This window comes from Nerophis lumbriciformis, linkage group LG09, assembly GCF_033978685.3.
Source record: "Nerophis lumbriciformis linkage group LG09, RoL_Nlum_v2.1, whole genome shotgun sequence".
Lineage (NCBI taxonomy): Eukaryota > Metazoa > Chordata > Actinopteri > Syngnathiformes > Syngnathidae > Nerophis > Nerophis lumbriciformis.
In genome coordinates, this window is record NC_084556.2 from 39,262,118 (window position 1) to 39,289,545 (window position 27,428).

The following is a 27,428-nucleotide window of genomic DNA, read 5'->3' on the forward strand; positions in this document are numbered from 1 at the left end:
CAGTAACATACACATTAACACCAGCAGGTCATAACAATATAAATGATTATATTTATGGTCTATTATTTGCGCACTATTGACCAGTAATGCACCAAAAATTTGGCCACCGATAAAACACTTTGACCGCCAGAACAGCACTAAAACCAGGGATTGTCTGGAGCAGATGCAAAGTGTATGCGATGTGGACGTACTTTAATATATCCGAGATACACCCACGAACAAAGATCTACAAAAAAGGCAATGTGCAAATATTAAGAGGTGGCAGCTTTTAACGAGAGTAAGTGTGTGTGTGTATGTATATATATATATATATATATATATATACACGGTATATATATATATATATATATATATATATATATATATATACACACACACACACACACACACACACATTTTTTCTATCAATTTGGACCGCAGTCAAAATAATTGCCTATGTCAGAGATATTTTTCTTAAATATTCTAAATTGGCCCTCGTGTGTGAGTGTGAATGTTGTCTGTCTATCTGTGTTGGCCCTGCGATGAGGTGGCGACTTGTCCAGGGTGTACCCCGCCTACCGCCCGAATGCAGCTGAGATAGGCTCCAGCATCACCCGCGACCCCAAAAGGGATGGATTTTAAAATCGGATTTATTGGTATGACATCATATTGGCCTGATAATTATCTGTCTGATATAGGGCTGGGCGATATGGCCTTTTATTAATATCTCGATATTTTTAGGCCATGTCACGATACACGATATATATCTCGATATTTTGCCCTAGCCTTGAATTAACACTTGATGCATATAATCACACCAGTATGATGATTTTATGTGTCTACATTAAAACATTGTTATTTATACTGCATTAATATATGCTCATTTTAAACTTTAATGCAGAGAGGGAAATCACAACTAAGTAAATTTACCAAAACTGGCACAAACATTCATGTTATTTCCAAAACAGAAAGTGCAAGATTGTCAAAGACATTTTAAAACAAGCTATTAGTGCACTTTTGTGCATGGTGTCACTAAGATGACATATCACGACACTAAATTAAAGTGCACCTTTTTGTACAGAACGCCACTACAGTAGTTTAAAACAAATCAAGTGCACTTTTGTGCATGATGTCACACAAGATATTTCAATAACTGTCAAATAAAAATTAGCTGCATAATAGGAAATCAAAAAGTGTATGTGCTTCGCTATGTGGTAGGTTACTGCGGACGTTATCTCCTTCTGTTGTTGACTATTTTTTTCATACGGCGTTAATGTGGAAATGGTTGCTTTGGCATTTTGTGGGTGTGGCACCGAACGGAGATGTTGACATGCAGAGTTTCAAGCACTCTTCATTCTCTAGCGGGTGACTTTTCAAATGATGCTACAAATTAGCAGTGCTGCTACTTTTTGTAGCAACGCTTTTGCCGCATACTTGACATATTACGGTTGTCTGTTCAACATCTTCCCGCTTGAAGCCAAACCACCGCCAGACGATGGACCCCCTGCTGTTTTTCTTGGGAATTAATTCTTCTTTCATTTGTTACCAGATTTGCACCTTCTTTCTCTCGTATTACCACTCGCACCGCACCGCTAGCACCAGAGCTAACTTTACCTATGCCGCTATCTCTCTGCTCCACGACAGCGTATGACGTTGCACGTGCGACAGTATGTGACGTATGTAAGAAGGTGTGCTTGTTTTATCTCTCTGTGAGAAGGAGAGACAAGAAAGAGTGAGAAACGCCTGTAGTGTAATGCCCGCAGCTAAAAGCAACTGCGTGAGAACTTATACTCGAATATCACGATATACTCATTTTCTATATCGCACAGAGACAAACCCGCGATATATCGAGTATATTCGATATATCGCCCAGCCCTAGTCTGATGTTTATTGTGCACCTCAGTAAAAATTTATCAATCAGCTATGTTTAGCGACTAGCCACAAATACACTCGCTGAGAGGCTAAACGGGTGAAAAACTTGCACCTGACATAGGAACTGGTTTGTCCAAAAATGATCGCTTCAATGTTGCGTTTTGAATAATTATTTGCTTGGAAACGATAATGACATAACGTTCCAAAGGAAATGCGATATAAACGCTTTCAATCAATGCCTTCTATCAAACTAAATGTGTTCTATCAACGCGGTCAGCAAAGTAGGACATCCCCTGTTCCCCTTTCACTTCCTCAATGAGAACACCGGGTTAACAGCTGATATTACTACTGCTGACGTACCACACCCCATGTGACTCACATCCCCACCATTCAGTAAATGACAAACCAATCAATTGTGCAAAGAACATGCACCACAAATAAAACAAATAACATTAGCTGGCACCTACATTCCGACCCCGTAAGAATTACAATTGCCCCAGTAACAATTATAAGCACATAACCCAAATAAAAAAATTAACTAATTATACAATTTCTTGGGCCCTTTGTGTTATTGTTTTTTTTTAATCTTTCATGAGGTGTCCATAGTCCATTTTAAGTATAAAGTTCATGGTAGATCTTGATCCAATCTTCTTCAACATGTCAAGTCTGGGACAGAGGTTACCAGCCCATGTCCTAAGTGAGTCAACACAACAAGTCAAAGCTGCCTTCAAGACTGTTCCGACTCCTTGGTCACACGTCTGCTGAGGGTGCTGGTGTGGGTTTTAATTTTGACCTTCCGCACTAGTCCCCTTCTGTCTGGAACTGCCTCAGTGACCCTTCCATGGATCCAGGACTACCAAGGGGCAGAATCATCCAATATCAGCACAATGTCCCCAGGAATGAAGTTCCTCTTGACTTTTGTCCACTTCTGGCGTTCCTGTAGTTGTGGTAAATACTTCATAGTCCATCTTTTCCAAAATAAATCAGCAATACATTGGACCTGTTTCCATCTGCCACGTGCATAACTCTACGCCTTGTGAAACAGACCAAGTGGTAAACAGGGCTGGATTTTGAGAAGCAGAAGACGGTTGGGTGTAGACTCTTCTGGCATAGCTGCTTTACTTAGCCAACCTCCGACTCTCAAAATGCCATCTTCCAATATCGGATTGAACTTGTAGATGTGACTGTTTCCTTTCTCACACTCTCCTCTCTGGAGGCAAGAAAAACTCTTCTGAGTACATCTGTCTCTGACAGAACTTTATTAATTCCAGTTCACTGTCTTTGATTTCTTCCAATGAGAGGTGACGTTGACATATCCCACCAACCTTGTGCTGCTTTCCATTTGATACAGACTGAGAAGCATGAGCATGGACTTCCTTCCGTTGCCGGATACTCAATAGCAAAGCTTTAAGGTTTAGTATCCAGGCCATCACTCTTATGAGACGTGTCCAGGATAAGCTGCGGTTTATTAAACATGTCACAGCATCGTCTTTCTCTTGTTCCACAGAAACAATATCAGAAACCTTGACTTCTGGGTCTCCAAACAGCAACTCTCCCAAGTCATCTGGATCCACAGACCAAGCTTCTTCCCCTTGGTTGCAGGACAAATGGGGGACCACATATCCACATTTCATTCTTCAAGTGAAGTCCAGCTTTATTTGTATAGCACATAAAAACAATTTGCGTTGACTGAAGTGATGCACAGGGCACATAAGTAAAAGCAATAAAAGCAATACAAAGAATAAAACAGTGAATAATAGAATAAACAGTAATAAAAGAACAGCAAAAAAGAAACTGTTGAGGTAAAACATTATAAAACCAAGGTATTATTTGTGAAATGCTTGAGAAAATAAATGAGTTTTTAGCAGGGTTTTAAAATGCTCTGTTTGAGCATCCCTGATGTGCAGAGGTAGATTGTTCCATGATTTAGTGACAGCTACAGCAAAGCTCTGTCCCCTCAAGTGCTAGGAGCGTGGGACAGACAGGAGCAGTTTGTTTACAGACCTTAATGCTCTGCTTTGGCAGTGAGGCTGCAGGAGCTCACACAGGTTAGATGGGGCAAGTCCATGCAAGCATTTAAAAACGAAGAGCAGCTTTTTAACATAATTCCTTAAAAGTACTGGAAGCCAATGGAGAACCGAGAACACAGGGGTTATGTTCTCCCAGCGTTTGGTCCCTGTTAGCCAGCGGGCTGCTGCATTCTGTACCTTTGGAGGCAGCGAAGAGAGGACTAATCAAGGCCAATATAACGTCAGAAAAGATTCGACACGCATACCTCTGAAGGCAAAATTTGCTGGATTGTGTATGGTAGGCACATACTTCCATAGAGATTGATTGGATATCTTGAGGATCTCTGTGACTCTGTTGGCTATGAAGACACAAATTCTTGACATTTCATTTTTGATATATTTCCGAACAGAGGTACTGTCTGACCAAAAAACTTGTCTTGCAGCTTCTTCCTCAGCTCCCTTCTCCACAGCTAATCTATACAAACTTCCACCACAGCTGCTGTCAGTTCCATACGTGGCATTGTCACAGGCGTTAAAGGTGTGACCCTGTACTCTCCCATTATGAAAGCACTGTCTGCCAGACCATGGTGATTGTGCAACAGCAGGTAGGTGACAGTCTCAAAAGCCTACAATAAATAAGGTGAATACATATTCAAACAAGAACATCAAAGAACACAAAAGGCATTAAAAAAAGCACAGAGATGATGCAACCAGCTGCCACTTCAGTGGCGACATTTCTACATACAGCCCTTCTCACTTGCATCCGCAAAAGGATGTAACTGAGCTACAGTTATTCCTGCAAAGCTGGGGGGTTTCAAACATCTGCTGGTGCTGTAGTCGTCCAATATTTGTAGCTACTTTACCCAACCTGTCCACTGTGTCTGGCACGCTCTCTGCAAACCCACTTACTATGAGGTCGGTCAGGAACGCAACGTAGTCCTTGTTAAGAATACGTTGCTCAACAACTATGCGATTGTTAGGCATGCTGAAATTTCTGTCCTTAAGAGACAGAATGTAATGGCCATCAATCAGTTTAACAGATCTGTCAGCCATTTCAAGGAACCTGCAATCCTCCGTTGATAACCCCAGCAGTTGGTCTTGGTTGTTCTCAGTGAAACCTGTCGTATACTGCTTGATCCTAAGCTCGTCAAGTGTGATGACTGATATTCTATTGACGATAACTGGTGACTGACACTCAGGACTATTACTGCATCCACCAAGTGGCTCATTTACTCTCCAACCTAACCTTGTCTTGACAACATATGGCTCTCCATTCACATTCCTGATTGGCTCCAAAGCACTGGGAACATTTGTGACTATCAAAATCTTCCCATCTGCATCTATTTCTGGTGGGCGGACATTGTTTCAAGTGAGGTCAATTTCTCAAGTTTTGCTATTGTGTGATATTGCATCTATTGACAGGCATCTTATGTTGGACATAGATCTTTGGTATTTCACAATACGCATCACTGTCCAATCCAGCGATTTCCAAATGAAATGCAATATCACTCTCCACCTCTTTCTCTTGGCACATTGTGCACAAGAAAATCCTTGTTTTCCAGGGAGATCAAGTCTTTCAAACACCCTGTGTGCAGAAAGATGCATTATTTCCTGGGTCCAAAAAGGCGTATGTTTCAACTGCCATTTGCCCCTTAGTTGATTTGACCTCGGACTGTCAAGATGGTAAGTTTACATTCCTGGTCACCTCCCCAGTGAGACTACTAGTTCTTATACCAATGGATGGATGTGCAGCAAGATGGGGTGTCGTGAGCCACATATTTTATATATAAATACGCTTCTTACATTCTCTGTTAATGTGCCTCATACCCAAGCAGCCAAAGCAAACTCCATTAGTTTTCACAATCTTTTAAATGTGGGCTTTCCTCTCCAATAGAGGGCATTACTTCAGCGTGTGTCCTCAATTTTTATGATAGAGGCAAGCAATCTCCGATCCATCCCCTTTGTTTTCTGTTGGGTACTTTTTTTGATTGCTGTAGCAGTTGTGGAAAAACTGCTTCCTTTGACCTTTAAACGAGGCATGGATTTTGTTGTGCGGCCTTGCTTGACTGACACCAGTGTTGGGGCATCCTGTATGTCTCCAAATACAGTGTCCATAACAATTTCTACTTTACGCGCAATAAAGCTTACAATATCAGGGTACATGGCTCACTGCGCCGACCCCTTTCCTGTACTGTATGTCGCAAACTGTAGTGCACCACTAGTTCCTTAGCTTATATGGTAGCTTCTTGATCACAGTGAGCATGTTTGCGACTGTATTCAAATCACACAGACTACATACGGTACATCCTTCATAGCATTACAACATCCACGTAAAAACTGACTATACTTGCATAGCCTTTGCATCTTCTGATTTAAATGATGACAATGAAAATATTTATGTATGTAAGTAGATGATATTTACATGATCATTTCCAAAATGACACTTTCCTTTTCCGTGCCTTTTGAAATGATTCAATTTGATTCATCATGGCCTTTTCCGTGAGTTATCTTCTTTCTGCCATTTTACCAACAGTTGAATGATCACGAAAATCCAATAAAAGCCAGCAGCATCAAAAGTCACAAGAGCCGTGTGATAACTTTAAAAAAATCCAGCGCTGCGCTCCCAACCACACACTAACCTGACGCAGCGATCCAAACACTTGGCTCCTCTCACCAGCAACAACCGACAAACTGAGACAACAAGCCAATTTCCACTCGGCAGCAACCAGTTCAAACTGTTTCCATCAAGCCAACATAACAGCAAAACTCGAAAGGGTTACATACCGTCAATCATCATACGATGTTGGCCGGCCGCAGGCACGCTGTGAGGCGTCCGTGTGTCCATGTCAACCATTCAATTTCCATTCACTAGCTCCGTGTCCAAAACGTGTGGCTTGTTGAGTCCCTCCCGGATCCAATTCAACTTAATTTGTCTCGTTTTTCTGACAATGTAACTTAGTTGGCTTGTTTGCTGACAATAGCTATGTGCACATGGACACAATTAATTGGATTAAAAGCCTAACAAGAATACAAATGCTTTATGTAAACACGACATTCGGAATATTCTGACTCGATCACACACTTTTGGATTAAAATTTCATTCTGATCAAGATGGGTGGTTGATGCCGATCTATACATTTACTTTACTTTTGTAGTACAAAGTGTATTCTAGAACATTAAGGAGTAATATGTCTGTTATAATCACTGCAGAAACCAAGGTGCATGCTAAATATGCAACCGACCAACGTAAGAAAATTAAAAAGCTTTGTTATCCATTTGACCAGCTGGTTTCTTACCAGTAACAGTTAGCTATTAGCATGTATCCTTTGCTTTGTCACACACTTCAACCAGTTGAAATGGGCAAAATTGAAACGATTATATTCTATTTATATTTATTGGATCTGATATTGGGCAGCACGGTGGCCAGGGTGTACGCCGCCTTCCGCCCGGTTGTAGCTGAGATAGGCTCCAGCGCCCCCTGCAACCCCGAAGGGAATAAGCGGTAGAAAATGGATGGATGGATCTGATATTGATATCGGTCCGATATCAGCAAAAAAAAAATGTAATATTGGATTATATCACCTTGCATCTAAAATGTGCATTCTAAGCTCCAATACAAGCAGTCCTATAGCGCATTTACTTGTGCAAAGCTGGACAGCCAGTTAAGATCTAAATATTTGGTGGTATCAGGTATCAATATTATCGATACCAAAGTGGGTATTGGTATCGGATCGATTCTCACGTGATGTGATCGATACTTTTGATGCAGTTCTTGCCTATACGTCCAGCAAGTGACTTGCTTTCATGAGACTGCAGTGACTCTCCCAGTCTGTCAGCGCAAACTGCGCACCTCTCGCTCATTCTACTGCTCACTCAGGCACACTTTGCTTCCTGCTTCACTGACTACTGACTTTATTTTTCACGAACATCTGCCTGAAATGGAAGTTATTTATGTTTTTTTTTTAATATATTCACATTTTTGTTACATTTTTGCATTTTTGGTATCAAGCACTAGTAAATTGTTTCCTAATAAGAGAGGTATTTAATAATTTGATAAACATTCGATACAAATACATTGTTTTGTATGGTTGCATTTAATTATATAGCCATTTTTTTGTGAATAAAATAATTGTCCTGTATTATCGTAGTCATAATCAACGAACTAGAGGCAAATTCACAAAATTATTCAGTAATTTGACATTTCAAGTCAAACCATCTATTAGTATTGGCGATACTAGCTAGCCCTGTATTTACTTGGTATCGGATCAGTATCAAAATGAAAAACTATCGCTTTCACCTACTAAATTTCAGTAAAGTCATTCATAAAAGATAAACATTGTGGGTAAACATGGTACTAGGAGCTAGCAGCTACGCAACAGCTAAGCACACATTAGCACCCAAGCTAGACATATGTACTGTAATAAATGTCATTAATTGAACAATATTGCAGTCTAAAACAGCACATTTTGCAATCTAAACAAGTATCAAATAATTATAGTTGCATATTACTTACACATACAAAGTTTCCAAGGCAGAGGAGTATTTGAAAGTATCCAGTAACAAACGTGTCCGCAATATTTAACGTATTTTGAAGCCTGTTAAATGTTGGTTGTGGTTTCGTTCACCAGGAACGAGGGAAACAGCGTTTGTGTATGCCTTGTCTGCTGCTACCATCAGCCATACCATCGCCAGGGCCTGCACATCTGGAGATTTGCGACTGTGCTCGTGCGGTCCCATTCCAGCTGAGATTCCAGAGCCCGGCTATCGCTGGGGGGGCTGCGCTGATAACCTACATTATGGTTTAATAATGGGCTCCAAGTTTGCGGACGCTCCCATGAAGATGAAACGTGCAGGCTCTCATGCCAACAAACTGATGCACCTTCACAATAGTGAAGTGGGGAGACAGGTGAGCAAGATACAGCAATGTATAGAAGTTCCTTGCTAGTAAACTGAACAGTGATCCCAATTTAAGCTTTGTATTCTTTGTTGCCAGGCACTGAGGGAGGCGCTGGTGATGAAGTGTAAATGTCATGGCGTATCCGGTTCCTGCTCCATCAGGACCTGCTGGAGAGGCCTTCAGGACCTGAGAGAGATCGCCATGGACCTGAAGACTAAGTACCTGTCAGCGACAAAGGTGGTGCACCGACCCATGGGGACACGCAAGCAGTTGGTGCCCAAAGACATTGACATCAGGCCTGTGAAAGAGAACGAACTTGTCTACCTGCAGAGCTCCCCAGACTTCTGCAGCAAGAGTGAAAAGCAGGGTTCTGTTGGCACGCAGGACAGGTGAGACTTTTGATTTATACTGCAGCCTAAGAAGCAGTGTAGATTTTGTAGTACCAAAATGATAGACTCTGTCCTGTATGGGTATTCTCTAACCGTGGCAAAAGCCCAGTTTCTCACAAAGTAGCATTTGGTTCAGTTTGTTAAAGTACCAATTGTCAAAGGTTCCATATGTGTGTGACCCATACTCTCGCAAATTCCAGCATTGTTTAATTGGTGCACCAACAACTGTGAATTATAACTTTGTAGCAGTTGCCAATGTGATGGTTTGTCTTGATCGTATGACTACAAACATAAAACTGATGCACAACAAACCATGTCCCCACCTGCATGCCGACGTGAGAGGCCAGATCTTAATGTTCGCGACCACTTTAATGTTATGAAAGAATGGAAGAATACAAAAGGCTAAAATCAAAGTATTGCAGATTAAAGATAATATTTATTGGATATGCTTTGGTGTAAATTTTGCATACATTTTGCTCCACAGCCAATTTTATAACACACTTTCTACATGTGTCTGCAAAATGTTTATTTCTGGAGGTATTCCCAGATTGCAAATAAAACCGCGCCCCACCCTCTCCAAAAGTATCATAACTTATCTTTTAAAAATGTACAGTTAAAATATGGTGTATGTCTTAAAAACAACTATGCTTTTTCAGACGTGGTCGAAAATAAAAAAAACATTATGTTGATTGACCCGGTCACAACAATCGGTACACCTACACACTCTCTGATCGATTCCGACTCCAGAGCTGCATAAAAAAGTTATTTTTCCTTCATTACGTTGGTGTTCGTGTGCACATGCCGAGATGTTATGAAAACAGTACTTAATCATACTCTCTCTCAAACCTCAAGTAGTAATTACGCTGTCATTTTACATCAAAGTTGAGTCGCTAATCCAATTTCGTACTGGTCCATCTTGACAAAACAGTCCCGTGTAAAATGTGGAAAAGACAAACACAGAAGTATTTATTTCATAAACATCAGAGCGAGTAATAGGCAGCAGCCATTACAGTCTCACAGTCTATGGCGGTGCTTCTCAAATATTTTCTGTTACGCCCCCCCTAGGAAGAAGAAAATATTTGCGGCCAACCCCCCACTCTCTATTGTGGCTATAAATGGTATAATTTGTCTGTAAAATTGTTGTAACTATACCATTTCATAACATTGTAAGCTTAATAGCATTAAAGGACACAACACACCGGTCTTTCCTCCTCGTCTCCCACCGTGGTTACATTGAAGCCAAATGCTACACACGCTTCAACATATTGTGGTATGGCAAAAAAAGCACGTTCCCCGAGGTCACACGAGCTGCCCCACTATTTCAGGACTGGTCTATGGCGCAGAGGGAAAGGAGCACTACGGGCTGCATATTAGAAATGCCCACGTAAGTAGATCTGTCAAAATAAAAATTTAAACTGAACTAATGCCTTCTTAAGCCAGACTATGGTTTATTATTCTGTGATGCACTGTGAGCTGAATTGCATCACTCGGTAAACACACGGCTTATCACGGCTGCTGAACAATGGCGGGCCCACACGGCGGCAAATAGGAAATGACTGATCCTTTGACCGATTGTTGGCTCGTCCACAGTGTTGACTTTAGGAAAGTGATGTCCTGCCTGGTGGCACAGTTTAGTTAGCGGGCTGGCTGATAACAACCAGAATACCCTGCTTGTCTGAGCACGTGTCACCAAAGAAGGCTACTGTGACCGAGGTCCTTGTCCCTTTATCTGCAACAATGACTAATGCACTTATTCTTGGGCACGACACAACTCCAGCTGATATCGTCTCAAGGGGCTCACACAGATTTAGAAGCATTTAAAGGTTTCCTATAGATAAAGTTTTGCTTACACTATTCGCTCCCTGTAGTGTGTAAGTGTGGTGAGAACCGAGCAGGCAGCAAAGAGTCATTTTGTCTGAGGGTTTTACTCGGCAAAGCAGTATCAGGGAAAAAATATGCTGTTATCTTGCAGACTTATTGAATTTTCCAATTTTCTTTCAATGCACGGCTGAGAAGGAAATGCCTTATCTCCAGACTCGATTCATTTGTTATGGATTGCACGACACCGGAGGCGTATTTTGACAATAACAATTGCAGTCACAGGAGTTTTTTCACAAACATAAAAAGCTGATTATGTTTCATCTTGTTTTATTGCAAATTGTGTGCAAATGCTGAAATATGCTTGGAAGAAATAACAACGTTATGTACCTTAAGGGGTCTGAAATGTTTCCAGGGGGGGACAAATACATTCATACCTCTCGTTAGTGATACGTTCCAAAAGGTCAGACAAAAAACATAAAGTAAATTCATCTGGTCAAGACACCCAACAATTGCATTTGTGACCAAATATTGGAGTCTTTTTTCAAATCACTTTCAATTATGCAAGCTAGTAATGACCTGTGATTAATCTGATTAAAAGAATCAATCATTTGAAAGCGCTACTACCAACACATTAAAACACTACCAACAACACCAAACATTAGGAAAGTTCCGATGAGGGATTTATGCTGCCGATTCTGGTACTGATTATCCATGAGTGAGATTGGCCGATACTGATACCGGTCACTTCTAAACTGTATATTTTGTTATTTATTTATGATGAGTGCTATTGATTAACAATATGTAGTAATGTGGCCAGATATGGTACTGCAATCACGGTCAAAATTCTGTAGTTCCCTCCTACGCTCCATGACTGAGGTTGCCAGATACGCATACTTCAAATGGCAATCGACGAGTCCTACGCCGTAGGTTTCTCTTGTTTATGCTTCTTGCAAGATGGTTTACTAAGTAATTATGGCAAATTTTACTGATGTCGATTAGCAAAATGTATTTGCAAAGTTACGCAGCAATATTTTTGTCGGGAGTCGGGACAGACTGTTGGCATTTCCCTGTTAAAATGTCTAGTTTGACCGCACGTACCACCATAGAAATCATATAATAATATATAATGTATATCACATAGACCTACTTTGATGGCAAGCCAAGGTCAACAGTAAAATTACAGCCACATTTCTTTCAGCATAACTCCATGTTGCATCCAATCTGAGACACTGCATTCTCTTCCATGTACGCACATCACCATCTTTCAGTGCAGAGTGCCATTCTATGAGCCAACCCACATTACGCAAAAACCACATTACGCATAAATCATATAGCCTACTACAATGTCAATACACAAAGTAGAAAATAATTTCCTGTAATGCATTATATTGTGCTAAGCAAATACCACCCCATATGTGTTTGATGTACATACAGTACTAGAAACCGCAATTAGCCGTGCTAATGTTGGAACGCATTTCCTCAGCATATCAGCATATTCAGAAAGAAATAGGCACTGACACTACCCATATCCACATAGGTTTTATTTGTCGAAAATATATTTTGCCCTGTCAGTTGGATGACACATCGACATAAAGGCTAACGGGCATATATTTCCCCCGTTAGCTTGCATGTCGATGTGTCATTGACCGGGCTAGCATGTTAAGCATTCATTGCACAAACATACTAGCTTTGTTAGACAAGCTCATAGACTGTATTGGACAATATAGTTTACATACGAAATGTCCATTTCCATTTATTACAAGTAATCAGAAAACTTAAATGCCTGACTTACTTATCAGGGAGGAAATTAGCAAGTTCGGCGTCTTCCCTCCGCCTTCAATCGTCTCCATCTTTCAAAGGCATCCCCGATACAAATCCTCATTTTGTTCCTGGCTTTGTCATGAATAAGTTGAGAATCGTAACGACGCCTTTTAGATTTACTAAAGTCTGACATGTTTAGTAACTTTCGTTATCAGTTATAAAGGTATTTGAAAAGAACATGATTTATTAATGCCTTTTGACATATCAGGGCCATTTAATGATGACTTGATATGAAATTGTTACATATGGAACCTTTAAACTAGTTCCATATAATTTTTTATTACATACAATTGTTTGATCAAAACAAAGTCTAAACTAAATCAAAAACTGCCCTCTATTACTCATTTAAACCTTTTTTGACCTCAAAGTCTTCCTGTGTCCAGGCACTTATTCTTTGAATTTGTAAGCATTACCAAAAAGAAAAAAACTGCTTGTGAAAGACAGTGCTTAGAAGAAGAAATTAATGATATTTGTTGAATTGAAGAAAGAAATCATCAAAAACATGACAGAACGTGTAGCTACTTTAGCTCACTTGGTGAAGCAGTCTGCACCATACTGAAGCAGAATGAGTTGACATAGCCAGCCAAGGGCGTTAGAATAACAACTATAAGGCAGACATTTATCCGTGAAAATATGGAGAAGTTGCTGATGGTGTGTTTGATGGAAAATTAGCTGAAAGGATATACAATTGTATTGTTTTTCATACAATATTATCTAAAGGTAAATGTTTCCTTTTAAAAGGCATGTTACATGTTAAGATTGTTTGCGGGCAAGCACGTAAATTGATTTCAATTCATTTCCATGGGCGACGCTGTTTTGCTGTTTTCGCAAGGAACAAAACTTGCCACAGAACCCTATCCTTAGGTACCACTCCATATTACAAGACACAGGTTTTAGCAATTGTTTACATAGAGCAGTGTTTCTTAACCACAGGGCCCCAAAATGGGCCACCAAAAAAGATCTGTTTCTCAGCTGTGGTCCATATAGGCCGAGCGGTACTTTTCCACCACTTGTAGCAGTAATGACAATATCAAACAAACATAAACAGTCTGGAGCTAAAGTCATAGAGTAGTTTATTGAGCGCAAAAATTATGACCAAAGTGGTGAAGCTTTATTTTCATTTGCACTTTAATTTTATTAACAGTTTAGTTAAAAAACATATTTCTTATCAAGTTAGTTCATTTATTTTAGCACAACATAATTGTATGTAAATTTATTTTTCGGCAGTAATTAAAGAGTCCCGTCTCATGCAGTATATTTGGTTAGTACTTATTCTTATAATCAGCCTGACCTAAACCTGAGGTTTATGAGTTAAATATATTATAATCTTGGTGATTAAAATGTGGTTTCATATCATTTGACAAGGTTGTAAACTGTAAGTAGGTTAGATATTATCAATCACTGAATGAGATTATTATCAAGAGTATGAATACTAATTCAGTGTTAACATTTGAGTGGGCTCCAGGTCCCTCTGTAGTGGAAAAGTTGGTCCCTGAGGTCAAAAAGGTTAAGAATAGAGTAAAGTAAGTTACATTAGTGTACCACTACTGAAGTGGTGACAGAGACCCTGGAAGCAGGCTCAGGACGGGCAAGAAAAGTGGGAGGCAACTTTACCACATGACCTTTTTGAACATTAGAAATGTCATACATCACATGAATGTCATATTCAGCCACTTTACAGATAAACTGTAGACATGTTTCATGTCAAGGACACTCACCAGCTTCAATTTCCGATACCTTAGCAGCCATTCGAATATGCAACATTTTTGCCAAATCTTTGTGGGCCGTGAGAGGACACACATATTGCGTCAATAATCCTCATGTGCTCGTTTAGCTCATCAAACTTTGAAAAAGTCCCCCAAAACTTTGTCTTTAGCTTAGCCTTGTGCAGTATCACCACTGAGTTGTCACTCACTTGTCGCCACTTGAAGACAGGCTTTATCTGTCTTTACACTTGAACTGACCTCCTGTCTCCATAGTTAGGCCTGACAGTCACAAGACCTCAATGTTATGGATGCTCCTTATATGGTCAGTGCTTTATGTGGAGGAAGTAAAAGCAAATTAAGTGTGGGGATTAGAATTGAAGACTGAAGCTTGGACTCGCACTAGGCTAATTGTACCGTGCTTCGCGCCGCCTCACACCCGGCATAATTAATCTGCGATGTTCCAATTATGGATTTAATGCTATTTTTCGATGTATTTATGGTGAGTGCTATTGACAGCGTAACAATATCAACACAATATTTAAACTACTCCCCTTGTCTCTTTTATTACATACAATTATTTGATCAAAACAAAGTCAATAGTACACAATAGCTAAACAAAAGCAAAAACTACTATCTACTACAGATGTATCTTGTAATTTATTTTTTGGTATACAAATAAGGATTTTCCGATCAGTTTTTTGCTGCCGATTCCGATCATTCATGAATAATATCGGCTGATACAAATGCCGAACAAATCACATGTATTAATTGTACATTTTTAATCTATTTATGGTGAGTGCTAATGATATGTATTTTCTTTCTCAGTGATAAGATAAGAAATGCAGTTTTGTCGTAATAAAGGTGATTATTATTAATTTAGAGGATCGGCTCCACACTGTGTATAGTGATACATAATTAGTTGCTAGCGGCGAGTCAGCCTTGGATACTAAAAATAAATCATCCAGCAGTTGTGATCAGCAATAAAAGACGTTAATTCGCAATGGCGATTATATACTTTTTGAAGAAAATTTGCTGATACCGATTGGTTGCGGATCAATCGGCACAGCCCTAAAAAAAATTATAATAAAACCTTTTGAAAACATGTTACAGGTTACAAACGCCTTGGCTGCTGACGTATAACATACAGCGAGAAGCAAGCTTAGCGGTTAGCTTAGCCATTGACATGCCTGCTCTAATAAAATGTTTAGCCTTGTCCTCCAGTGATAATACTACTTGACAATGATACTTAAGAAACTAAGGAATGCAATTTATTTTCCGTAATGGAGGTGATTATTATTAACTTAGGGGAATGGCCCCACACTATGTATGAAGACACATAGATAGCTGCTAGCCACCTGTCAGCCGGGGGATTAAAAACACATAGTGTCTGCCAGAGGGGATCGGGGTATGTGATCGGCATTAAAATGGCAATCACATACTTTTTCACAAAAAGCTGCTGATACTGATCAGTACCCGATGTGTGTGCTTGAGTGTTTGGGGGTTTGGTTCCTCTTTGAAGGTCATGGTGCATTTTAGCTTCATTCTGGGGTTTGTGTCTCTAGCCTTTTTCTTAGAGCAGTGCATTTTAAGCACAGGAGGTGAACAAACCTATGAGTAATCAGTGATGGGTAGTACTGCGCTACAAGTAGTGACACTTCGTAGCTTAACTACTTTTCCCACTACGTGGCAGTAGCGTCGCTCCTTTTTCAACCAGTAGTGATTCCTGTAGCTTAGCTACACTATATTGCCAAAAGTCCACCCATCCAAATGATCAGAATCCAGTGTCTTAGTCCAGGTGCATAAAATCAAGCACTTATGCATGGAGACTGTTTCTACAAACAGCTGTGAGAGAATGGGCCGCTCTCAGGAGCTCAGTGATTTCCAGCGTGGAACTGTCATAGGATGCCTCTGCAACAAATCTAGTTGTGAAATTTCCTCGCTCCTAAATATTCCAACGTCAACTGTCGGCTTTATCGTAAGAAAATGGAAGAGTTTGGGAACAACAGCAACTCAGCCACGAAGTGGTAGGCCACGTAAACTGACAGAGAGGGGTCAGTAGATGCTGAAGCGCATAGTGCAATAAGGTCGCCGACTTTCTGTACAGTCAGTTGCTACAGAGCTCCAAACTTCATGTGACCTTCCAATTAGCACAGCTGCATCTAAGCCATACATCACCAAGTCCAATGCAAAGCGTTGAATGCAGTGGTGTAGAGAACGTCGCCACCGGACTCTAGAGCAGTGGAGACGCGTTCTCTGGAGTGATGAATCACGCTTTTCCATCTGGCAATCTGATGGACGCTTCTGGGTTTGGAGGTTGCCAGGAGAACGGTACATTTCGGACTGCATTGTGCCGAGTGTGAAATTTGGTGGAGGAGGAATGATGGTGTGGGGTTGTTTTTCAGGAGTTGGGATTGGTCCCTTAGTTCCAGTGAAAGGAACTGTAATTGCTCCAGGATACCAAACATTTGTTTGACAATTCCATGCTCCCAACCGCATGGGAACCGTTTGGAGTGGGCCCATTCCTCTTCCAACACGATTGTGCACCAGTGCACAAAGCAAGGTCCATAAAGACATGGATGACAGAGTCTGGTGTGGATGAACTTGACTGGCCTGCACAGAGTCCTGACCTGAACCCGATAGAACACCTTTGGGATGAATTAGAACGGAGACTGAGAGGCAGGCCTTCTCCACCAACATTAGTGTGTGACCTCACCAATGCGCTTTTGGAAGAATGGTGGAAAATTCCTATAAACACACTCCACAACCTTGTGGACAGCCTTCCCAGAAGAGTTGAAGCTGTAATAGCTGCAAAAGGTGGACCGACATCATATTGAACCCTATGGGTTAGGAATGGGACGGCACTTCAAGTTTATATGTGAGTCAAGGCAGGTGGCCAAATACTTTTGGCAATATAGTGTATTTTAGACCCATGTAGCAGCGTAGCTTTCATCAAACGCTACAAAGAGAGAAATTCTAGAGGGGGAAAAACAAAAAATATGAACAAAATCCATGATTATTGGTTGGTTTATGTATGACAAGTCACGATTAGATAAGGTTAGGGCCAATCAGAGGCAAGATAGGGCGGGTCATGAGACTTCAAAACCAGGAAGCAAAATCATACATGGACAGAAGGAGGTTACTCTCAAAGGGGTACTAACCAGCAACCACAACATTTTAGTGACGTTTCTAAAAGAGACAGGTTTATGGAATATATTTTAGTATGGGAAGGTGTATATGTACTGTATGTATGTGAGGGTGGGGGGCAAAGGAGGGAACTCCAATACAGTAGGTGGCGGTAACCTTGAGCCATAAAAATAATAATAATAATAATAGGAAGAAGAAGAAGAAAGAAAAGAAGAAGAAAAAGAAGAATTTGGGCTTCACTATGTAAAGCGATTTGAGTCTCTAAAGAAAAGCACTACATAAATGTAATTCACTTCACTTAACTTCAAGAAGAAGAAGAAGAAGAAGAAGGCAAAGAAGACAACACACACCGCCACATGACAACTAGGGACAGAGGGAAGCTGATGACTTGAAAAGAAAACATACTTGAAAATGGATTCTCTCACACAGATGTTTCCACTGCTGCCAGTGTTGATGATGTTTCCAAAACAAACCCTTGCAATTCATAAACATAGTATTTTAATGCACGGGTTGCTGCTTTGTTTGTTTAAACAACTTTGTTTCCTCCAGGGTGCATACTTAGGCCATTTACCAGTACTTTTATTTCATATACATAATATTTTACATTTGATAAAAGTTCTGTTTTGTACTGGCTAACTTGACAGTGCACATCGGTGTGGGCAAACCTCTCAGGGAGATGGGAAAATATTAATAGCGATTACCCCATGCTGCTTAGTTAACACTGGTAAAACATTTAAATAGGGTTCTAGTCCTGGCACAAAAATATGTAAACTTTTATTGATTTCTGTTCATGTACAAATAGAGGTTGTTAATGTCTGTTTTGTAAGACAAATGTTTTACATTTTTCCATTGGCCAGGTTATTGTCCCTTTGCCACCATGGCTTCTGTTGAATCAGTCATTTATATCCTGCGCTGAAAAATTCCCATTCCAATTGAGAGTATATATTTAAGTGTTTATCTATTATCATTGTCTATTATCACTGCATTTTATTTAATTTGTTTCCAGTGTTTTTCCCCCTCATTTTGTACACAGTACTGCAACTTTGAAAGTTAAAAGAAATGTTAAAATGTTAAAAAGCCAGACATGGCATGTTTCCAGTTGTGTTTATGAAAACAAACAATCAAACTGAGCATTTTTTCTCTGCCTATTTGTTTGGTGGAAAGTTGGACATTCTGGGGATAGCTTGCCCTGTAGCTTAGCGACATTTAATCGAGAGTAACTTGTAGCTTATATTACTACATTTTCCAAGTAGCTTGCCCATCACTATTAGTGATTGCTGGGATGTGAAATGATGAAGGGGTAGGAGTAATAAGCTTTCGAAACTTGTTGAACAGTCAACTGTAAACAATTTCGATTTTGATGTATCTTTGTGAGCATGTTCCAAATGAACTACTACTTCCCTATTATGTACCAATAGTGGTTAAAGCCAGCGAGGTTGCGTTCACAAACTCTTATGATCACCATAATTCACCATTTTTAAGCACCAGTTCAGACACCGTTTAAACACTGGCACCATTTTTAAGTACAGATATGGTACTAGGGTCGCTTAAAATGAAACCAAATCTGTAATTGTGGCTCTTGTTGGAGAGAGCTAGTCTGCCTATGGACGACTGCACACAACTATATCTATGTCTAAACTGTACACAACTATAACAATGTCTAAACGGTACACAACACTATAAGTATGTCTAAATTGTACACAACTATAACAATGTCTAAATTGTACACAGATATAACTATCTAAGACTATACACAACTATAACTATGTCTAAACTGTACACAACTATAACTATGTCTAAACTGCACAGAACTCTAACTATGTCTAAACTGTACACGACTATAACAATGTCTAAACTGCACACAACTAAAACTTTCTAAGACTGTACACAACTATAACTATGTCTAAACTGCACACAACTATAATATTTATGTCTAAACTGTACACAAGTATAACTGTCTATACTGTACACAACTATAACTATGTCTAAACTGTACACAAATATAACTGTCTATACTGTACACAACTATAACTATGTCTAAACTGTACACAAATATAACTGTCTATACTGTACACAACTATAACTATGTCTAAACTGCACACAACTATAATATTTATGTCTAAACTGTACACAAATATAACTGTCTAAACTGTACACAACTATAACTATGTCTAAACTGCACACAACTATAACTATCTAAGACTGTACACAACTACAACTATGTCTAAACTGTACACAACTATAAGAACGTGTAAACTGTACACAACTATAAATATGTCTAAACTGCACACAACTATAATATTTGTCTAAACTGTACACAATTATAACTATGTCTAAACTGTACACAACTATAAATACGTCTAAACTGCACACAACTAAAACTATGTCTAAACTGTACACAACTGTAGCTATGTCTAAACTGTACACAATTATAAATACGTCTTAACTGCACACAACTATACGTACGTCGAAACAATACACAACTATAACAATATCTAAACTGTACACAACTATAACTATCTAAGACTGCACACAACTATAACTATGTCTAAACTGTACACAAGTATAACTATCTAAGACTATACACAACTATAACTATGTCTAAACTGTACACAACTATAACTATGTCTAAACTGCACAGAACTCTAACTATGTCTAAACTGTACACGACTATAACAATGTCTAAACTGCACACAACTAAAACTTTCTAAGACTGTACACAACTATAACTATGTCTAAACTGCACACAACTATAATATTTATGTCTAAACTGTACACAAGTATAACTGTCTATACTGTACACAACTATAACTATGTCTAAACTGTACACAAATATAACTGTCTATACTGTACACAACTATAACTATGTCTAAACTGTACACAAATATAACTGTCTATACTGTACACAACTATAACTATGTCTAAACTGCACACAACTATAATATTTATGTCTAAACTGTACACAAATATAAATATGTCTAAACTGTACACAACTATAACTGTCTAAACTGCACACAACTATAACTATCTAAGACTGTACACAACTACAACTATGTCTAAACTGTACACAACTATAAGAACGTGTAAACTGTACACAACTATAAATATGTCTAAACTGCACACAACTATAATATTTATGTCTAAACTGTACACAATTATAACTATGTCTAAACTGTACACAACTATAAATACGTCTAAACTGCACACAACTAAAACTATGTCCAAACTGTACACAACTGTAGCTATGTCTAAACTGTACACAATTATAAATACGTCTAAACTGCACACAACTATACGTACGTCGAAACAATACACAACTATAACAATATCTAAACTGTACACAACTATAACTATCTAAGACTGCACACAACTATAACTATGTCTAAACTGTACACAACTATAACTATGTCTAAACTGTACACAACTATAAGTATGTCTAAATTATACACAACTATAACAATGTCTAAACTGTACACAGCTATAACTATGTCTAAACTGCCCGCAACTATAATTACATGTAAACTGCACACAACTATAGCTATGTCTAGACTGTACACAACTATAACTATGTCTAGACTGTACACAACTATAACTATGTCTGAACTGTACACAACTATAACAATGTCTAAACTGCACACAACTATAATATTTATGTCTGAAATCTACACAAATATAACTATGTCTAAACTGTACACAAATATAACTGTCTAAACTGTACACAACTATTACTATGTCTAAACTGCACACAACTATAACTATGTCTAGACTGTACACAACTATAACTATGCCTAAACTGCACACAACTATAACTATCTAAGACTGTACACAACTATAACTATGGCTAAACTGCACACAACTATAATATTTATGTCTAAACTGTACACAACTATAACAATGTCTAAACTGCACACAACTATAACTGTCTAAACTCTACACAACTATAACTATGTCTAAACTCTACACACTATAACTATCTAAGACTGTACACAACTATAACTATGTCTAAACTGCACACAACTATACTATTTATGTCTAAACTGTACACAACTTTAACAATGTCTAAACTGTACACAACTATAACTATCTAAAACTGTACACAACTATAACTATGTCTAAACTGCACACAACTATAATATTTATGTCTAAACTGCACACAACTATAACTGTCTAAACTGTACACAACTATAGCTATGTCTAAACTCTACACAACTATAACTATCTAAAACTGTACACAACTATAACTATGTCTAAACTGCACACAACTATAATATTTATGTCTAAACTGTACACAACTATAACAATGTCTAAACTATACACAACTATAAGTATGCCTAAATTGTACACAACTATAACTATGTCTAAACTGTACACAACTATAACAATGTCTAAACTGCAAACAACTATAACTATGTCTAATTTGTACACAACTATAACTATGTCTAAACTGCACACAACTATAACTATGTCTAAACTGCACACAACTATAACTATCTAAGACTGTACACAACTATACGTACGTCTAAACTTCAAACATTTATAACTACATCTAAACTGTACACAACTGTAACTATGTCTAAACTGTACACAATTATAACTATCTAAATTGTACACAACTAAAAGTATGTCTAAACTGTACACAACTATAACTGTCTAAACTGCACACAACTATAACTATGTCTAAACTGTACACAACTATAACTATATAAATTGTACACAACTATAAGTATGTCTAAACTGTACACAACTATAACTATGTCTAAACTCTACACAACTATAACTATCTAAGACTGTACACAACTATAACTATGTCTAAACTGCACACAACTATACTATTTATGTCTAAACTGTACACAACTATAACAATGTCTAAACTGTACACAACTATAACTAAGTCTAAACTGCACACAACTATAACTGTCTAAACTGTACACAACTATAACTATGTCTAAACTCTACACAACTATAACTATCTAAGACTGTACACAACTATAACTATGTCTAAACTGCACACAACTATACTATTTATGTCTAAACTGTACACAACTATAACAATGTCTAAACTGTACACAAATATAACTAAGTCTAAACTGCACACAACTATAACTATGTCTAAACTGTACACAACTATAACTATGTCTAAACTCTACACAACTATAACTATCTAAAACTGAACACAACTATAACTGTCTAAACTGCACACAACTATAATATTTATGTCTAAACTGTACACGACTATAACAATGTCTAAACTGTACACAACTATAAGTATGCCTAAACTGTACACAACTATAACTACCGGTATGTCTAAACTGTACACAACTATAACAATGTCTAAACTGCAAACAACTATAACTATGTCTAATTTGTACACAACTATAACTATGTCTAAACTGTATACAACTATAACTGTCTAAACTGCACACAACTCTAACTATGTCTAAACTGTACACCACGATAACTGTCTAATGTGTACACAACTATAACTGTCTAAACTATACACAAGTATAACTATGTCTAAACTGCACACAACTATAACTATGTCTAAACTGTACACAACTATAACTATCTAAGACTGTACACAACTATACGTACGTCTAAACTTCAAACAACTATAACTACGTCTAAACTGTACACAACTGTAACTATGTCTAAACTGTACACAACTATAACTATCTAAATTGTACACAACTAAAAGTACGTCTAAACTGTACACAACTATAACTGTCTAAACTGCACACAACTATAACTATGTCTAAACTGTACACAACTATAACTATATAAATTGTACACAACTATAAGTATGTCTAAACTGTACACAACTATAACTATGTTTCAACTATAGAAACTATAAGTACTTCTCAACTATACACAACTATAAGTACGTCTAAACTGTACACAACTATAACTATGTCTAAACTGTACACAACTATAACTATGTTTCAACTATAGAAACTATAACTACTTCTCAACTGTACACAACTATAAGTACGTCTAAACTGTACACAACTATAACTATGTCTAAACTGCACACAACTATAACTGTCTAAACTGTACACAAGTATAACTATCTAAGACTGTACACAACTATAACTATGTCTAAACTGTACACAACTATAACTATCTAAGACTGTACACAACTATAACTGTCTAAACTGTACACAACTAACTAAGACTGTACACAACTATAACTATGTCTAAACTGCACACAACAATAACTATGTCTAAACTGTACACAACTATAACTATCTAAGACTGTACACAACTATAACTATGTCTAAACTGTACACAACTAACTATCTAAGACTGTACACAACTATAACTATGTCTAAACTGCACACAACAATAACTATGTCTAAACTGTACACAACTATAACTGTCTAAACTGCACACAACTATAATATTTGTCTAAACTGTACACAACTATAACAATGTCTAAACTGTACACAACTATAACAATGTCTAAACTGTACACAACTATAACTATCTAAATTGTACACAACTAAAAGTACGTCTAAACTGTACACAACTATAACAATGTCTAAACTGCACACAACTATAACTATCTAAGACTGTACACAACTATAACTGTCTAAACTGTTCACAACTATAAGTACGTCAAAACAATACATAACTGTAACTCTGTCTAAATTGTACACAACTATAACAATATCTAAACTGTACACAACTATAACTATGTCTAAACTGTACACAACTATAGCTATGTCTTAACTGCACACAATTATAACGATGTATAAAGTGTACACCTGACGTGCGGTGAGGTTCATGACTGGTGAGGCACTGACTTCATCACAGTCAGATTTACAAACATATGAACCCTAAAGAGTATCTTATTCACCATTTGATTGGCAGCAGTTAACGGGTTATGTTTAAAAGCTCATACCAGCATTCTTCCCTGCTTGGCACTCAGCATCAAGGCTTGGAATTGGGGGTTAAATCACCAAAAATGATTCCCGGGCGCGGCGCCGCTGCTGCCCACTGCTCCCCTCACATCCCAGGGTGTGATCAAGGGGATGGGTCAAATGCAGGACAAATTTCACAACACCTAGTGTGTGTGACAATCATTGGTACTTTAACTTAACTTTAACTTTACACATACAAACTGTAGCACACAAAAAAAGCACATTTAATAAAAAAAACAACCTTATTATGGTCTTACCTTTACTTATAAATGAAGTCCATGCGCCGCTCCTTTAGAACAAAAGCATCGATAACTTGTTTACAGAAGTCTTCCTTATCTTTATTCAGTTTTAAAAGTCTCTCTGTCTCGATGGAGATCTTCCTTTAATTATTACCTCCTGCTTCGATTGAAAGTCCAGTTTAGAAAACTGTTTTATTTTAGATATGTACTCCTCCATGTTAAAAGTCCAGGCGAGAGGAAACAAATAAACAATCGCTGCTAACTGTTGCTGCTTGTTGTCACTTCTTCTGCAGCCGAGTAGTCGCAGAAATTATCTCTGGGATCACTACCGCCCTCTACCACCATGAGGCGGGATTACTGCGAGCCTCACCCAGTGCGTCTTCGCAGCCGTTTTATGATTGCTCAGCATAAGAAATACGTTACACACATACAGTTGTTGACAAAATACACTGTACATTATATACCTCAGCTAACTAAACTATGGAAATGTATAATATAATTCATATAACAATACGGTCTCACTGCACAGCAGGCCAGCAGTTAGCCGAGTCATTGCGCAATCCATGGCGAGGCTCAACTGGCTGGTGACTCACCGCAAGTCTCTTCTCAGTATTTGAACGGCAAATGTGAAAATTCAGCGATTTTGAATAAAAATAATCTAAAACTGGTGAAGTTAAATGGAAAATAACTTTATAGTATAATCACTGGATACATATAACAATTTAATTTTTTTTTCTTTCTTTTTACATTTTTTTTCTTTCCATGATGGCACGTGAGGGCCCTGACTGCACGTCACTGGTGTACACAACTATAACTATGTGTAAACTGTACACAACTATAACTATGTTTCAAGTATAGAAAGTATACAAATAAAGTGTTTCCTAGGTCTCACAAATATAATGAAGGCATTTGCAACTCTTACTGACTGTCGTCCTTCTGCTGCCATTTAGCCTGCGCCCGTCTCCCCACGCTGGTGGCTGACACTGTGCCGTCATAAAACCGAGGCATAACGTGGAAAGGGCAAAGTTAAAAAGGGGGCAGGCCTGCGTATTAAGGGTGATTTATTGTGGCCTATTCACTGCCCATTCAAAGCACGGGCTCAAAGATGAGGGCGCGTTGGTGGGTCAGGAGTATTTAAAGGGTCATTGTGAGCGCTTCACAGGCTGGGAATTTGAAACGTTTCCAACGGAGCCATTAACCTAATTGTCTCTGGTGGGAAGTCCAACTGGAACAGGCTTGTCTTTTAAAAGAAAAGGCGCTCACTCAATCTTCTAACTTTGTGTCCGCTCATTGCAGGCAGTGCAACAAAACCTCGGCGGGCAGCGACAGCTGTGACCTGATGTGCTGCGGCCGCGGCTACAACCCGTACAGCGAGAAGCTGGTGGAGCGCTGCCACTGCAAGTACCACTGGTGCTGCTACGTCACCTGCAGGAAGTGCGAGAGGATGGTGGAGAGATACGTCTGCAAATGAGTCCCCCATCCCCCTCCACCCCACCACCCCACCGAGTCGCAGAAGAACCAAAGATAACCAGAAGGCAAAGCAGTCTTCAGCTTTTGCATGTGACGTGGTCTAGTCATCACTTTAGTATCCAAGCTGTCTGGTTTCTGCCGGACATGGACTGTGACGACAGTTTATGTGAAGACCGCAGTCCTCCTGGGTAGTTACTTTCTCTTGTTAATGACCATGAATTCCCCCCAACGGGGATGAGGGAAGTCTCTTATATTGTAGCGCTAATAAAAAAAGTAATAATATTGGATTTTTATGCTGGAGGAGAAAGATGGTCTCTCTTCTCGACTGAGACTTATGTTTGGCTTCATTCCACACAAATGGAAGGGATTTGTTGGACTCGTGGGACTTTTTTTTTTTTAGGTACAGTTGACACTTTTTCCTTCCGCATGAAAGGACAAAGGAGGAAAAGGAAACATAAAGGGAACTTGGAGTACTTGGGACTGTCACGTCGTCCTGCATGACTTCATCCCTGTGGACTGAAAGGACTTGCAGATTGATTGTCCTTGACCTTTGACCTGCAGCCATCAAATTGTATTCTATTTTTAGAGCATATGAACGAATGGATTTTGTAAACCACTTTTGTGTGGATGTACATACTCGTATTTTGTATACTGGAATAAAGATAAGTATTTATGAAATGATTAAGTGATTATGACATGTTTTTTTAATTTTTTCCTTAACATAAAAAAAAAAAAAAAAGGTTTTCAGTGCTCTTAGAGCCTCACCTGTCATGCAAAATACAAAAAAAACAACAACAAATAATGCTAACATAAAAATTATATATGCCCATTGAACTGTTCTAAATGTACTTTCTGTATGATTTCAATAGGACTGCAACGATTCATCGAATAAATCGATCAGAAAAAAAGCTTTGATTTGTATTTTGTTGCTTCGATGATTCGTTTAATAGATAAAAATGTATAAAATCCGGACAGCGTAGAGTGCCCGGAACTTAAAATACATAGACATTGTTTCCGCGAGACTGCTCCAATCAAGCGCACATGCGGTGATGTTTGTTGCGCTGCGGGGGATGTGGCCTGTGTGCGTGTGTGCGTGCATGCGGCGGGGAATAGCAAAGTGCCGAGAGCGTTGGCTCAAAGACGAGGGGGAAAAAAGAGAAA

The 27,428-nt window shown here is 38.6% G+C and overlaps 1 protein-coding gene across 7 annotated transcripts in view; it reads left to right on the forward strand.

The window, feature by feature from the left end:
- The window catches only part of wnt11 (wingless-type MMTV integration site family, member 11), a 65,106-nt gene extending 38,158 nt beyond the window's left edge, over window positions 1-26,948 (forward strand). For all 7 annotated transcript variants that reach the window (XM_061963173.2, XM_061963180.2, XM_061963179.2 and 4 more), the window contains 3 exons: window positions 8,489-8,766; window positions 8,854-9,146; window positions 26,094-26,948. In XM_061963173.2, coding sequence (XP_061819157.1) covers window positions 8,489-8,766; window positions 8,854-9,146; window positions 26,094-26,268 — 746 coding nt within the window. In that variant the 3' untranslated portion in view covers window positions 26,269-26,948. The remainder of the gene's footprint in view (window positions 1-8,488; window positions 8,767-8,853; window positions 9,147-26,093) is intronic.
- The last annotated feature ends 480 nt before the right edge of the window (window positions 26,949-27,428 follow it).